The following is a 16,580-nucleotide window of genomic DNA, read 5'->3' on the forward strand; positions in this document are numbered from 1 at the left end:
AACATTTTTACATGTATGTGCAAACCTTATACTAGTAATAATATAATTTGAACAAATGTATAATGAAATAAGTACATAGTTTGAACAAATGTATAATGAGATTAGCACAAAATTTGTTTACACGTAGCAGTATAATTGCAATGTATGAGGATGCATTATACATGTATTTAATTCTATAATGGTATAGATAATGTATGGTATTATTACTAAATGTATAAGATGTTTCATATATAGTTGTTTAAGTATACTGCTTTTTTCAATCATAATAGTATTAACATTTAAGAATGAGGGTTCTTTAAACATGTAATTCACTGTATATCAACAGAAGTAATGTGTAATGTTATTATATAATCTTTTATACATTAGTTAGTGTAATTCATTTTTTATAATAAAAGGTATGAGAAATACCATAGCAATATAATTTTAAGTTCATGAACCTGAATTAAATAATATAGTTTATGAGAAATACCATAGCAATATATTGAAAGGTATGAGAAATACTATAGAAAATATCATTGCAAAAAACTGAATTAAAAAGAAACATGAACCTATTAAATGACGCTGCTAAAAATACATCAATAGAGCAACAAGTAAAATCATCACCAACATCAGAGACTCAAGATTGTTGTAATTGTTTAACCCCCAATACATAAAAGAATAATATAAATATTTTCACGATGAATGTTTAAGAACTGTGCTACTCTAAAGTTACTATGGCAATTTCATCAATTGTCGGAACATAATTATTCCTTGGACGTGGAGGATCGTCATTATCACTTGTGTATCCTTCAATTACCTTTCTGACCCTGTAATTTCAGAGTAAAGATTCGTAGCGTACACGTTGGTCTTGTACGTCAAACCCAATTGAAGACGCTTCCAGTCCTTCACTTAATATTTCTGCATAAGCAGCAACAAAAACGTCACAGTCCCTGATAATAAAATAATACTATTATTTAACAAGACATTAAAAATATTATTACATGTTTATACATCTTATAAAGTTAAAAAAAATAAGAGCACTTACAGAGTAGCAGATATTTGCTGAGGTATGTTTTGCACATAGTCAACATCAAATGGGTGTTGATTGAGAAGTTGAGTACGCTGACCAAGCTTGTCTTAATATAATCTTATATAGTTACACATGTATGTGTACACCTTATACAAATCAGAACATAATCTGAACAAATGTATAATGAATTCTTATACATAGAAGTATAAAGTAAAAAAAAAAAAGTGCAACCTGATATGACAGTTTCACATGTATGTGTGAACCTTCATACATGAACCTTATACAAATCAGATATTTGAACCAATGTATTATGAAATCTAATTCATAGAAGCAGAAAGTCAAAACAAAAAAATGCAACCTGATACAACAGTTTCACATGTATGTGTAAACCTTATACAATTAATAATATAATGTTAATACGTGTATAATGAAATCTTATACATAAAAGCATACTGCCAAAACAAATAAAAGACAATCTCATACAACAGTTTCACATGTATGTGTAAACCTTATACAAGTAATAAATATAATCTAATACTGTTTAACATGTATACAAACACCTTATATAATTCACTATATAATTTTAACAACTGTATAATGAAATCTTATATATAGAATAGTGTTGCTAATACATATTTTAATGATAACTATACCTTCGGCAGACATGGTTGTCCAGAATCATCAACCTTTTTCTTACTTGACGATTTTGGAGCTTTCTCGTTTGAACTTGAACCGAAAACTTCCCTCAATTTCTTCATTGTTACTGAGTCGTTTCGGTGCTTCGAACGGTTCTCTGCGAAATTGGGTTCTTCATAATCAAAAGAACCAAGAACGAAATCATCAACGGAAATAGTTTGTTCTTGAGGATCTAACTGCCTAAGTCCTAAACTAAAGCTAGGATCAAATTCCATTACAAAATTTATACTTTACGGTATAACCAATTTCAAAAAAAAAAAAAGCAAATAAAGCAAAGATCTGACTTTGCAAATTATGAAAAAATACAAAAAAAAAAATCAACTTTCACAATGGTATTGACTAACAAAAGCGGATACTTTGATAAGTACCGACATGCAACAAAGAATAATTCGAATTCAAATTTGATTTGGTAAAGTTGAAAAAAAACTTAAAATTAAATGAAGAGGGTGAACTTTGTTTAGTTAATGGTTGATAACTGAAAAAATTTGAAACTCTCTTGATCACGTAAGCTTGATTCAAGGCGTAAATAAAGGAGTTGAGATAAGGAGCAAAAAACGAAAAACAATAATGAAGCAAAATACGGTATTTCTAAATTTAGGCGTGAAATATGGAGTTCAATAATGGAGAAAATATCGAACACAATATAGAGCAAAAGACCACGTATTTGGGATGTATAAGGGCAAAAGAGCAAAAGAACACAATTTAAGTAATTACTTTGAGATTTTTGTAAAAAAAAATTCCCAATATAAGATTTTATTTAATAAAGTAAAATTACCTTGTGTATATATGTAATTTTTGGTAAAAAATTTCCTAAAGCCATATCTCCTAAAGAATATTTTGACTGCTCTTTTTCTGTTCTTTTACTGAAGGGCTGATCTTTTCTCTTTGTTTATCTAATTTTCAATTAATTATAATTTAGACCACGAAGCCAAGAAAATAAGGAATTAAGGCCGAAAGTGATAAATTTATCTCACTTCCTTTAAAAATTCAGAAATAGCATACTTATCCCCTTAATTATGAGTTTCATAGCAACAGTTTCATAATTACATAATATAGCAAGTTGTATTTTGTATTTTTACAAACTGTTGCTACAAAAATACAAATACATATGATTTTTACTGCTCTTATGATCTATATGTATTTTGTATTTTTGCAAACTGCTGCTACAAAAATACAAATACATATGCTACAAAATGTAATTTGATTAAAGTATTGCTATTTTTTATAATTTAATACTCATGCTAATTTATGTATTTTTTTCCTTTTAAGAACATAAATGAGTAAACTTTAAATGCCTAAATCCACTGGCTGCAGCACATCAAAATTTCGACCACGTTCGTAGCTCCAAACTCATGTTGAAGCTTAAAAAAAAAATTAACTTGCTAATCATCAAACGTTAAATACGAGACAATTTGCTAAGAAAGAATGTCGCTAGCCAAAAACTATAAACGGGGATGATTTGTCAAGAAACCAATGATACTTCTCAACGAGAAATTTCCTCTCTTATGTTTCCACAACTCATTCGAAAAGATGAAGGAAATCATCATGCCAAAATTCATTTTCATCAGCTGGCTCTTTAGCTTTGTATATTATTAGGATTTCTTCATTTCTTCATCTTTAGCCCGACTACATAGCGACGAACAACCTATCCGTTACACCACATCATTTGGCTATGCTACTAGAATCAGTTTAGGCTTAAGTGAGAAACAGAAACAAAAATAAAGGGACAAGAATGCGGGTCCTGTTGGGCAACAAATATAATTGATTGATACTATTATATACACTACAATACAGCAACAAATAAGTTAAATGGTGAACCCCCTAAGAAATAAGACTGAACCAAAAAGTAACATAAAAAGTGGCTGAGGAATTTGTGGAATAGGGTGAGAACGGAAGTGAAGGGTCTGGCTCTCTCCCCCCCACCCCCAATAATTTGACTAGCATACCGCACAAGTATTAAAAACGTAGAGAAAAACAGCTAAAACAGTCCTATTAATGAAATTCTAAATCTGGGAAGATGGAGAGAGGGCCCCTTCAGACCTCCGAGCAGCATGGCCTGTAACTGACGACTTGTCAGAACCACGAACATTATATCTCTCGTAAACTTTTTCACGGTTCTCCGACCACCAAGTCTCAGCTTGGTGCTCCCCGAATCTTCTGCGACTGCGGATTGAATTACAACAGAACCAACTATTATGTCAGAATCATTGGAAGCAATGTTATCTAAAGCACAAAACAGATTAATCAAAAATAGGTAACACTAGCCAATTTACCAAGATAAAAAATTTGAATATTATAAAGGTGGATTGATTATTCTCCACTGGTGTTGTTCCTGATATAGAAGATTTTGTTGTGTATGGACCATGATACTGTGGTAGATCATTAGTAAGTTGAGAAAAATCACTCGAGCCAAGTGATCAAGACAATTACCTGAAGCGAACTCGTTTGAGATCTCTAGTGCCATCTCGAAGAGCCATTAGGGTAATATACACTCCAGGCTCGTATTGTTCAATCCATTCAGCCTCAATTTGATTAGGGTTACCAGAAGGCAGAGAATTTCTTGATTTCAATCCGTTTCCATTGTCTTGTAAAGATTCAGCGTCTTCATTATCGATGGCTTGAGACGCACTATTCATGCTCACCTGTGCCCCGCTACCATTAGGCAGTCTAACTTCAGCTCGATCATCTGTACAATTGGAGGTCAGAATTTGATTGTTTGCACTAGCTTCAATGCTACTGGAATCCCTTTGGTATCTGCTGGGGCTTTGCATTCCATATGTATTAAAGTCCATGCTGGTTTGAGAGGCCATGTAAGAGCTAGTGACAGAATCAGATCTCGAATGGCGTTCCCCATTAGCATCAGGATAGTGAATGCCATTTGCATCCAACCCATTCGGTAGGTAAGCTAGTTTCAGGCTCTCCATGTCATAAGCCCCAGGTGGCAACCTTTCAGCCATGTCTTTGAGCTGTAAAAAAGAGCAAATTATAGGGCAACACACCTTCATATTCAGCAAAACAACAAGGTCCAAAAAGATATTTCTAGTCAGTAAGCAATAGACCACCTAAATAAATTTGACCAACATTGTATTTCAATTTGACAAAGCTTTGCAAACAATAATATATACCCACACATATATAGAGAGAGAGGGAGAGTATGTCTGTTGTGAATGTGTTCGTGTGTATGAGCATACCTGTGCCATCAGAGACTTCATAGCTTCTTTTGCAGCTTTGCTTTTGGCAGATTCCTCGGCTGCCAAAGCCATTGCTTCCTGGGCTTTTTTTGTTGATTTCTGCAGCTCCAACTCCTGAAGCTCACAACGATGTCTCAGGTTCTCGACCTAAGTCAACATAAATCACATCAGTTACAAGGAACTAGGAAATAGTATATAACTTGAGCAAAATGTAAAGCACAAATGGGAAAACTTTAATACCTGAGCCCGCAATTTATGAACTTCCTGATTTAAAAGCTCATTGGTTTTCTTCAAACTGTCAGCAATGCTTTTGGAGAATGAAAGTCCTGCTGTGGTAGGCACTGGTGTTGCTGAGCGTGGTGGGCTTGGCTTCCTAGAGAAAGGTGATACAGATCTGGAACTAACACCCGATTGGATCACAACGGGTTTTGGTACTGCCCAGCGCAGATCACCAGTGGTCGACAAAACTACATCTTTCAGCTGTAACAAAGGAGCTTGCGAGGAACGACCCAAGGAAAATGTCTCAGCTTTTTTTCCTTGTTTGACTGCTTTACTATCTAGCTGCTTGATCAAATCAAGATTGGGTGGCATTCCTGATTTCGCTGATCGTATATCAGCCTTGTCCAGCCTGTCCTTGTTCTCACCAGAAAGCCGAGGTCCGGCACTTCTCCTGTTATTGATTCCAATCTCAGCAACCTTACTCAGTTTTGTGAAACAAGAATCACAGACACGATACGGTTTGTTTGGATTTGGGGCCAATGCTGCCCTTATTGCTTTTCTTGAAGTACATGAATGGCAATGCACAAGGCCGCAGTTGTAGCAATTGTGTCTTTTCCTTGTGAAGCCAAAAGCCTGTCTACAGGCTGAACATTGGGACTGTTCAGCACCAGAAACCCATTTGTGAAGACATATCGCAGCAGTGTAATTAGAACCACAAGCAATATATTTCACATGTCTGTCCTTCAAAGCTTCAACTAAAGTGGGGGCTTTCCGGTCCTCTACATCCCCATGACCTAATCTCCCATTGGCTCCCTTACCCCATGTATAAACCTCATTTTTGGATGTCAAAACAGCCACATGGTATGAACCAGAAGCAATATCTTCAACGATTTCCCCCGAAAGTTTGTCTTCTACCAGGCAAGGCAACTTGCCATCAGAATAAGGATTTCCAAGTTGTCCATAGACAGTACTTCCCATTGTAAAAACATGACCAGATGTGGTCAAGCAGACAGTTAAACTATGCCCACAAGAAATTTTGTGAAAATTGTAATCAATAAGTGCAGGTACACAAGTAGGTTCCAATCGAGGTTCTTTATCACCATGTCCAAGACGATTTTTATCTCCATCTCCCCAAGTAAATAATTTTCCAGATGAAACACTAGCACTAGATTGTGTCACAATAACTTCAACTACAGCAGCAGTATGCCATACCCCACATGCAGCAGCAATCGTCCTCAGACCTGACAGAGACTTCACCTCCCTGGGGAACAATACATTTTCCCTATCACCATGGCCTAAAACACCAAATGTTCCATCCCCAAATGTGAAGAGCTGCCCATTTGATGTTATTAAAGCAGTATGCCATGGACCACATGTTACTGATGCAACTTGAAGTCCTTCCAGAGGGCCTGATATTCTCTTTGGTATCCAGTGGCTGACGTCAGTGCCATTACCTAGAAGCCCAGCATTGTGTGTGCCATCCCCCCAAGTATATAATTCACCAGCCATTGTAACAGCACAGGTGTGAAACTCACCACATGCAACAAAGTCGATGCTGCAGAAGGACAGTGATTCAACAAACCGAGGTTGAGTGACATCTTTCCCAACACCATGGCCAAGCCGGCCACCAGATTCTTCACCCCATGTAAATATTTCACCTTGCCTGGTGACAAGGGCAGCATGCTTGACCCCACAAGCTATATGATGAACATCCAAAACTACACTAGATTCCAGTGGTCTTGGAACAAGCACGTCTGCCCTTGTGCTCATCGTACTGGAATTTTTTTCAGGTCCAACCTTGACAATATTATCACATATTACCTCACCCCAAATATAAACATCACCCAAAGCATCACAATCATCTGGTGCAGAACCATGACTAGAAGTACTGGGGGCACTGGAGACACTAACTCGGAACACGTCTGAAGCTGATCCTTTGGCTTGAATGTTCTGCATATTTGCTTGATCCAAAGCTACATGTGACCTTTCAGACTGCACAAAGTTACAAGGCTGATAGCTCTTAGGCGAAGTATTAGGGTTGGAACTTAAGGAAGCGTCTGGAGAGCTAATTTCTTTTGTAGCACTAACAGAACTAGAACTTGGACTATTTGATGTCAAATCTCGACTATCCTGCAAAAATTGTTCAGTTAGAGGAGTGACATTAGAAATTTGATATTACTTGCATGTCTACTGCATCCCAAAACGAAGTACTAAAACAAAAAACAATTTTAAGATTAAAAGAGACTGAAATCTTTTCTCTTTTTTTTTCTGTAGTGAAGGGAGGGGGCAGAGAATGTGAGGACCAATCTCTGATGAGATCAAATCAATTCAAGCCATGAATTAATGCAAATCCAAATGAAACACATTCCTCGTCAGAATTACAAATATCAAATTCAGACTATCCAAACAAATATTATCTTTCACCTTTCCCCTGAAAATACAATCCATCTGTCAAGTGTCACTTCATAGATATTATTATAATTTTATTCCGACACATACCATGCCGAAGACATCATCACAAGCTAGCATAAACATCAAACCACAGAAATAGATAAATATAACCAGTCACCAGTCAGTCTGCAAGATAAACCAAAATGGGGACTAGAGAATGGCATTCATCACTACCAGGCAATCAGTAGAGAGCTGCTATTATCTTGTAATTTTTATACACATGATCAGCTATTTGGCAGATTCTAAAAGGACCACCGCGTTATAAATGACAGATTTTCCAAACAACAAAGAAAAAGGAAGTGATTAACATTCTGCAACTAGTGTTATTCAAAACTGGAAGATGCCATCCTAAGATAGTGACAATAGTACCAGAATGGAAATATTATTTGCAATTCAAATTAAATCTCCAATCAAGACCATGCACAGGCAAATGATTCCAAGTCAATTAAGAATTGTGATTTCTCAATACTCAATCCTTTAGCATACACATTAAATAAGTAGGATAAACCAGTCTTAAATTGAAACAAAGAAGTTGTTAGGTAGGTAGCGTTACATCAAAGTAGAGGCCTCCATCACTCCAACCGTCAACCTTTGAGCGCCCACCTTGTCCAGAAGATATCAAAGCTTTTAGGCCAGTGATCCAGAACTCCGCCTCAACCTTGTCCTTACAGATCTGGAACAACAGGATACATGTTAACTCAATGAAAACCAGAGAAAAAACTACAAAGTCACGTGGTAGGGAAACTTGGTCTATATAACTAACCAGATCAAGCGATCTTTTTCCGTAATTGTAAATGAGAGAGAAGGACAAGTAATCCTTTTCAGGACGAAGATATCGTCGAAAAACAGCCTGGAAGTTCAAAAGCACAGGTAAAACTTAAGGAGCTAATCCCACTTATAGAAAATTTTAAGGTTGTTATGAGAGGTATTCATCATAAATTCAAAGCGGAGTTTGGTAGAGAAGAAGATGATCTCACAGTTCTTTGCCCAGGAATGATTCTAGACACTGAAGCTAACTTTAAACTCTTTTCACCGCTGCTAGAGATCCAAACTAAAGATAATTCATCCTGAAAATTTTCCATAAAGACCAACATGAGCAGTGTGTTGTCAAAGAAAAATATCATAGAGAAGCACCAAAATCTGCCTTCGGAAAAGCACAATTGAAGACACATTTTAGTTGGAAAAATGAAAGTTCCAGAGGAACAACTCATGATGCCACCACTGGAAATGTAACCGAAGTAAACAAATCATCAAGCCTATATTGCACTTAACTTCAGGGCTTCAATAAAAATAATTTCTGATTGTGCACAAAAGTTGCTGCATTTTGTCACCAATGTTGAGTATCCAAAACAAACTATAAAAGATTCATATGAAGTTCCTCACAGAAAGGGACCTTTTTACGTATATCAACCCTTGTCACTTCATAGACTAAAAAAGTCTCAACAAACGATGGATGGAAGTTGCAGCCGAAGAATGAAAAGATAATTGGTTTAACATGAAAGGGGAAAAGCTACCCACCATTTAATCTTTTTCTTTCTTCAAGTAAAATATGACCAAGGTCACCATACTATACAGGATCAAGAAGATCTTGAAATAAATTAGGAGAGAGAACAGATGATTATGATGTAAAAGAGATGATTATGATGTAATCCTTTTTTTAATTATTTGATGATAAACCATTTTGTTTGGGCCAGCTTACGCCTTATGCGCACCTTGACCAATTCCACGGGATCCTTGCTATCTCCCACCAACAGATACGTTGTAATCTGTCCGCTAATGCTTGGATAGATGGGGAGAAGTCTATGTTGCTTGGACTCTTCAAATATGTTAATAGGTGCGTGTCGGATTCACTAAAACTAGTGTATTTTAGGAGAATCCAACAGGTGCTGCATCGGAAGTGAAGAGTCTGTGCCACTTAGGGAGAAGTGTTTTTGCCTTTCTGCCTCCAGAGGATTTAACCTGAGACCTCATAGGTCTCACCCCACTTCATTGACCACTAAGCCACACCCTTAGAGTAGAAGATGTTGTACTCGGAATTACCACAATTCACCAATCCCCTACCGTCTACCAAACTGTGAATCAAAATTTGACCTTCTAAAAAGCATTCAGCATCAAACTGAAACGTTCTTTTGATTAATTTAGAATGCTCAGAGCACAAACTGTGTACATTTTTAAATCAAAACTTATCTAATGAAAATTCCTACCATTTCATATCACATCATGGTACTAATTTCTGTATCTACAGCAAACTCTCTTTTTCTTGAAAAGTCCCTATCCAATTCTACTGAGAAAATATGCAGTTCCAACAATATCTACTCACAAAATTTCTATTATACCTTCTCGATTGTTTCTAACATAAGAAAATATTATATTTTAATAATTTATTAATATGCCGACAAATGACCTATGCAAGCCCATCATACCAGATAACATTTAGGTTAGGCAGAATTCCCATTCCATGGACTGAGAGATCTACATATTACTACTGGTTTTCACTGAAGCTCACACATTTATTTGATGTTGAATTTTTCTGTCACAAAATATCAGCTGATGTAGTTATGGGTAAAAGAGCAAGAAGAAAAAGCAACTAATTTCAGATCAAGTTGTGATTTAGGAAACACACTGTGCACAGAAGTTTTTGAGCCAAGAGATTATTATGTGTAAGAAATTAAAGAGCAACAAAAACAATATACCCAGTAAATTCCCACGAGGTGGGGTCTGCGGAGGGTAAGTGCACGCTGTCCATACCACTACCTTGGAGGTAAGAAATTAAATAGCATAAAAATTATAACTAATATATAAGCATTTTGATGTAAATAAGAAATTTTTTAAAAAATAAAAATTATGGCTTTACCTAGGAATAAGTTTATTTAGTTTTATTGTTTCAACTCCTGCTGAAAAAGGTTACTGCTGTTAAACCAATTATACTTGCACATACAAAAGCCAGCCACAAGTACTACCTTCAACTACCTAAAGCACTATTCATCGAGGCTTAGATCAAAACCATACGGAACCACATATCTAAAGGGAAATGGGATCATACTCCTTAAAGTTCCAACTTTTATCTCCCCATTTCCATTATAATTATATTCAAATCTCCAATTCACTAAAGCAAAATAAAAGTAGAAAGTACCCGAGAAATAATATTATACTGACATATTAGGAGACTCAATATCCAATCAAAAAGACTATATCATCAAGAGAATCATAAGATCATGGTGAAGCTCAAGGCCCATGATAATGCAATATAGTAAGCATGATGCACCTCTAAATACACTCACTCAGCAGTCCTATTTCATAAATCCCTAATCAACTAAATTGTGTCCACATGCTAATGTCAACTTACATTAGAAAGTCTAAATGGATAGAACTTGGGTTTCCCTTTGCGTCCATATTTCAACAACTGAGCTCCTTTCTTTAAAGCAATTAGTGCCTGCAAATGATAAGAAATGAGTTTAGAAAAGACATTTCCTCTGGAACAAGACCATAATGCATTGGGGGTCTAGGACTAGACTTAACTTAGTTATTCTTTTTCTTTTTTTATGAACTGATAACGAGATTGAATCCTTTAACCTTCGAAGACATGACCTATTTGGGCAACAAACCACTAACCACTGAGCTAACCTTCCCATCTCTATATGACTAGACTTAGTTACGTAATTTATGGCTAAAGCTAATGAATAATGAGAATTTAAGGCAAGATTATCTTTTAAAAGAAGGAACTAGAAATCCACATGCTTCAACCGGTGATTTGTGCGATTGTGCCGCTAATTCCAGACAATTTTGCTATCACCAATTTATCTCCCCTTTCGAATAGTAGCTAAAGGTTAGACGAATCACATCTTAACGGATTAATCTTGCCTAGACTTTCTATATGCAACTAATTTATGGATATGCTTGGCAATTTTGGAAATACTCATTTCAGTCTATAACATTTATTGATCAACGTAAGATAACTCTACTGCTTCTAAATACAACAAATTAAGGCCCTGAACTACATAAAGCTGTAACTCTGAAACCTAGGAAATATAAACAAGGCCATCTTGGTGGATAGCCCAATAACAGCCATTCCCTAAATTGTCAAATTCAAAAAACATTAAAAACTCAGGAAGAGCATTGACAAGCATGGACAGAAACATTGGAAACTTTAAAATTTCCTCTCCGCCACACTGTCAAACCCCCATCCACCCACCCACAGGAATCTTACTTCTAAGATCAACCAATCTTTCTTCTTTATTTTTCTTTAACACCTACTTCAAGAATCAATCAATCAAGTTCATTGGAATACCAAACCAGCTGAGATCCGCCATATGCCCATTTCAGCCAAAAAATGATACTTAATTCTGAAAAAAAAACAAGGGTGTGGCCTAGTGGTCAATTAAGTGGGTTGAGAACCTGAGGTCTCGGGTTCGAATCCCAGTAGAGACAAGAACATGCTAGGTGATTCTTCCCATCTGCCTTAGCCTCGATGGATAGAGTTACCTCGTATATGTTGTTGGTCAGGTCAGAGGTGGCAAGCATCTAGGTGATTTAGTCAAGGTGCACGAAAGTTGACCGGACACCACGGTTAACGAAAAAGGAAAAAAAGCACCATAAAGAAGGTTTAATCAACACTTTGGTGAAGAGCAATATGCTTCTAATAAAGATGCTTTTTTTGCCCACTAAAACTGCATCTGCTCTAAGAAAAACTTACTCAAACTGAAAATTTCAAAGAATTCTTCAAACGGATAGACGTTTGATTTCAAAAATAGAACAAAAAGATGTTCCATTCGGTACAATTTGATGAAAATACACGAAAATCGAGGTGAAAAATACCTGCTCAACATCACGGTCGGCATCACCATAGCTAACAAGATCTGCCATTCCATGTGAAAGAGCAACCAATTTGCCACCTCCGCCACCTTCTACTCTCAACACCTCCGCTCATCATCAACTCCTCCTCCTATTCTTCCGGCGGCGGCGACGACCGAACTACGCCGTCCGTACACTACCATCCACACTTGAAAAAAAATCTTCCAAAAAACACCCTAACCTCGAATACTTTTCAACATTCACTAAAAATCCTCACAGATCTGAACAACTCCACTACCTATTGCTAAAACTCACCGTCTTCCGGTCAATGATTCAAGTCAAATAAAAGTCGTCTAAGTCAAACAATAATCGTAGTGATTCTCTACTTTCAAATAAAAATTACAAATCTTCCGGCTGAAGAAGGTGGCGCCGCTGCCGGAGCGGTTACCGGCGCCGGAAGAGTGAAATGGATAAAAAGAAAGAATTGTGTGTAAGAGAAGAGAGAGAAAATGCAGAGAGAGAAGATTGAAGAAGGAGGTGCTGTGCGGGTAAGTATCGAGAGAGAGAGAGGGAGGGAGGGAGGGAGTCAGTCAAAGAAGAACACAAAAGGCGTCTGAGAAAATTAAAATCAAAGACATTTCCAATGCTTTCTTTTTCTTTCTCTCTTTTCCTTTTTTCCTTTTTTAGCAGTTGTACCCATGAGAAGAAAACTGAAAAATTCACCCCCAAATTAAATTTAAGAATTTAAGTTCTGATTAGAACAAATGTTTCTTTCTTACTCCTTTAGAAAAATGTGATTGTTTTTTAAAAGTAATTTTTATTCAAGTTAGAATAATTATAGTAACAATATATACATAGTGTATTCACACAAGATTGGATTTAAGGAGAGCGAAATATATAGAGGTTGCATCACTATCTTAGAGGTAGAGGTTGTTTTCGATAGAACATCACCTCAATAGTAAATAGTCCAAAGCAATATCTATAGAGAACAAAATAACTGAAACAAAATTCATATCACCCTAAACATAATTCATAATCAAATTGTAAAAGAAATCACACATAATAACCAAACTTAAAAAACATGCAACCACACCTAACTATAAGAGTAATACTACAACTAATAACATGACTACTAGTATAGAAGAATAAGCAAGACACTCAATTATCTAATTTTCTTCTACTCTTATCAGTGTTCTCCGTAATCTTTTTTCTAGAGTCATATCCTTTGTAAATTGAAATTACATCGTGTTGTTGAACAATAAAATTTCGAGATCGAAAATAAATAATCGAGACAAGAAAATATTGCAACAATCAATTTATTGATTTCAATATGTGAGTGTTACAATCTCTATAAATCCTCTGACTTGTCTTTTCATATATAAATTTAAGGACTTAAAGTTTGATCATGAATTTGAACTTAATTTGTTGATTTGAGAGACTTGATTTTGACTTGTGCTTGAATTCAAAGGCTTTTGAGCTTATTCTTGAATATTACAGTCTTGATCTTGAATCTTGATGAACTTGATTTGAATGCTTGAGTTTTATAGATAAAGTGCGGTGTTTGATTCACGAGCTTTCTCTTGCTTCTCTGGAAGTCATTTTTCTGAATTATGAGACTCATATTTATAGTTGTGAAAAGGAAAGAGTCATGATAAAGATGGACTTTCTTTGACCAATTAAATTCAAGTGATGTGGCGCCTTTTATGGGCTTTTGATTTCACTAGGCCTGCTGCATCATTTTGACATGTGGCATGGTCTTATTGGCTCCTTCACTTGACTTGACATGCCACGTCGTTTGACACGTGACACTTTTTTGGGTCTCTAGAATATGACAATATCTTGGGCTTAGCAAAGTGGGTTCATCATTTATAGTTCAAATCAATGGGCTAGCCCAATAAAAATTGAACTTTAATTAAATCCATACATGTTTGGAATTAAATAACTAATTTAATTATATTAATCCGTCATATTTATTTGGGACTAATCTATTTTGAATTTAACATAATCCGATTCATACGGATTCAATTTAATAAAATTTTATTGCCCACAAAATACTCCCTACTTCAAGACTTGTCGAGATATTTAATCTTTTTGAGACTAGACTTGAAGTGTAATTTATTTAAACATGCTTTCTTCGTGCTTCAAAGATTTCCATAAAGCTGAACCATGCAATTTACATATCGGTATTGCCTCTCAAAAAATCTCTTGTTTTTTCATGAATCTCTACACATAAGACCCGTTAATGAGGCATGACATCCCGTTCCAAATAAATTTTGAAAAACATTTTACCTCCTTACTTAATCAGGAATAAAACTCTTCCAATTTAAATTTATATTGGAGAAGGAAACAACTTCCAATTTAAATTTGTAGGACAGAAGAAAATAACCTCCAATTTGAATTTGGAGATGGAAACTCTTCCAATTTGTATTGGAGAAGGAAACAGCCTCCAATTTGAATTAGTATGGGGAAGAAAATAATTTCCAATTTGAATTTGTATGGGAGAAAGAAACAACCTCCAATTTAAATTTTTATTGGAGATGGAAGCTCTTCCAATTTTAATTTATATTGGAGATGGAAGCTCTTCCAATTTTAATTTATATTGGAGAAGAAAACATCTATCCTACAACTCTATAAAAGGATGTAGGTTTTCCACTTTTTCAATATCAATTTTGGAGTTTTCAAGGCATGAACAATATTGAGCTAATTTCTTCTCCTCCTGTTTTTCTTTTATTTTCGTCACTTTTTTCAGCACAATATCTTAGTGGTAGAAAATTTATATCTTATTGTAGGAATATCGAAATCATGGACCGTTTGATACTTCAGAAACTAGACTTCGAGATCTATAACATATCCAAAATTTAAAATTAAATTCCTTCAATATAATTCTCGATAATTTTTTGAATGTAGCCCTGAATTTTATCATGCTGAAAATTTCAGATCTGAGCGTCTTTACTAAAACTTTCATATCTTGAAGCAGGAATGAAGAAATTACAAGTCGCTTGATTCTTGCAAAACTAGATACAAATATATACAACATATTCAAAATTTATAATTTAATACCTTTGAGATTTTTGTAGGTGTTATCCCGAAATCAACATTGCGAGAGTTTAACTTCGTCTCCGTACACTCTAAGATCGATCAATTCGACTTCAAGACCATCCCTTTACATAACAAATCCATCAGAATGTCTACTTAAGGTGCAAAGGGACAAATCTTGTCCACCTTAAGGCATGAAAATTTTGATATCCTCTTAAGGATAAACACGTAAGTGGCCAGCTTAAGGTGCAAAGGGACAAATCTTGTCCACCTTAAGGCATGGAAATTTTGATATCTTTTTAAGGATAAACCCGTGAGAGGCCAACTTAAGGTGCAAAGGGACAAATCTTGTCCACCTTAAGGCATGAAAATTTTGATATCCTTTAAGGATAAACTCGTTAGAGGCCAGCTTAAGGTGCAAAGGGACAAATTTTGTCCACCTTAAGGCATGAAAATTTTGAGATCCTTTTAGTTATAGGCTTGGAGAACTTTAGCATTCCAAATCCCATTGAAGGAACTTTTTTTCTTTTCGACGGGTTGCCCCCATTGAGCTACATATATTTGGAGTTAGTCCAAAATTTAATTAGAATAGTTTCATACTTAGCGTTCGTATGGTGGATACTGTAGGAATATATTTTTTTTACACTCATGCAACTGAACTCAGAATGAAATTCTAAGCGCCCGCTTACCTCAGTGAAAAGGATCAAGTCACAACGTAGTTCTGGGTGAGTTCTTTTTATTTGAATTTTTCTTTTGTGTCCTAACTTTTACCTAGGCTGCCTCTTTCTAGGTTTTCAACCTAGCGAATTTTTTTTTTTAGCCGTACACAGTTTATACTCTTACGGATCAGGAGTGGACATGCAGTTTATACACGTGCCTTAAGGAGTGTTTAGGCTTGAAGAATTAGCTCGAATTAAAAGAGCTTAGCAACATGCAGTTTAAGTTCATGTTTCTAGGAGCATTTTGACTTGAATACTTAACTCAAATTTGAAGAGCTTAGTGATATACAATTTAGACTCATATTTCAAGGAGCATTTTGACTTGAATACTTAGCTCAAATTTGAAGAGTTTTGTGATTTGAAAATTTAGCTAGCTATTTAGTGAGCTTTGTAACATTTAGCTCAAATTTAAGGAGTTTGGTGATATACAGTTTAGGCTTGTGTTTTGAGAAGTATTTTGACTTGAAT

The 16,580-nt window shown here is 35.5% G+C and overlaps 1 protein-coding gene across 2 annotated transcripts; it reads right to left on the minus strand.

Moving 5' to 3' along the window:
• Window positions 1-3,449: 3,449 nt before the first annotated feature.
• On the minus strand, window positions 3,450-13,180 carry LOC107867686 (PH, RCC1 and FYVE domains-containing protein 1-like). Of its 2 annotated transcripts, XM_016714037.2 has the most exons (9): window positions 12,382-13,180; window positions 10,913-10,999; window positions 8,544-8,633; window positions 8,330-8,416; window positions 8,120-8,239; window positions 5,137-7,245; window positions 4,897-5,043; window positions 4,136-4,671; window positions 3,450-3,868 (listed from the first exon to the last, which is right to left on the minus strand). In XM_016714037.2, exons 1-9 carry the CDS (start codon window positions 12,427-12,429, stop codon window positions 3,709-3,711), a joined length of 3,384 nt encoding a protein of 1,127 aa, XP_016569523.2. In that variant the 5' UTR covers window positions 12,430-13,180; the 3' UTR covers window positions 3,450-3,708. The 2 variants fall into 2 exon arrangements, with proteins under 2 accessions (XP_016569523.2, XP_047266356.1); XM_047410400.1 differs by lacking the exons at window positions 8,544-8,633; window positions 10,913-10,999; window positions 12,382-13,180 and having other exon boundaries at window positions 5,137-7,240.
• Window positions 13,181-16,580: the final 3,400 nt, after the last annotated feature.

Source organism: Capsicum annuum, chromosome 4 (genome assembly GCF_002878395.1).
Source record: "Capsicum annuum cultivar UCD-10X-F1 chromosome 4, UCD10Xv1.1, whole genome shotgun sequence".
Classification (NCBI taxonomy): domain Eukaryota; kingdom Viridiplantae; phylum Streptophyta; class Magnoliopsida; order Solanales; family Solanaceae; genus Capsicum; species Capsicum annuum.

Coding starts and splice junctions, on each gene's coding strand:
- LOC107867686 (XM_016714037.2), bottom strand. CDS start 12,429: ATGGCAGATCTTGTTAGCTATGGTGATGCCGACCGTGATGTTGAGCAG. Junction 7,246..8,119: donor ATGGAGGCCTCTACTTTGAT/GTAACGCTACCT, acceptor CAATTTTTGCAG/GATAGTCGAGATTTGACATC. Junction 3,869..4,135: donor CTCAAACGAGTTCGCTTCAG/GTAATTGTCTTG, acceptor TTCAATCCGCAG/TCGCAGAAGATTCGGGGAGC.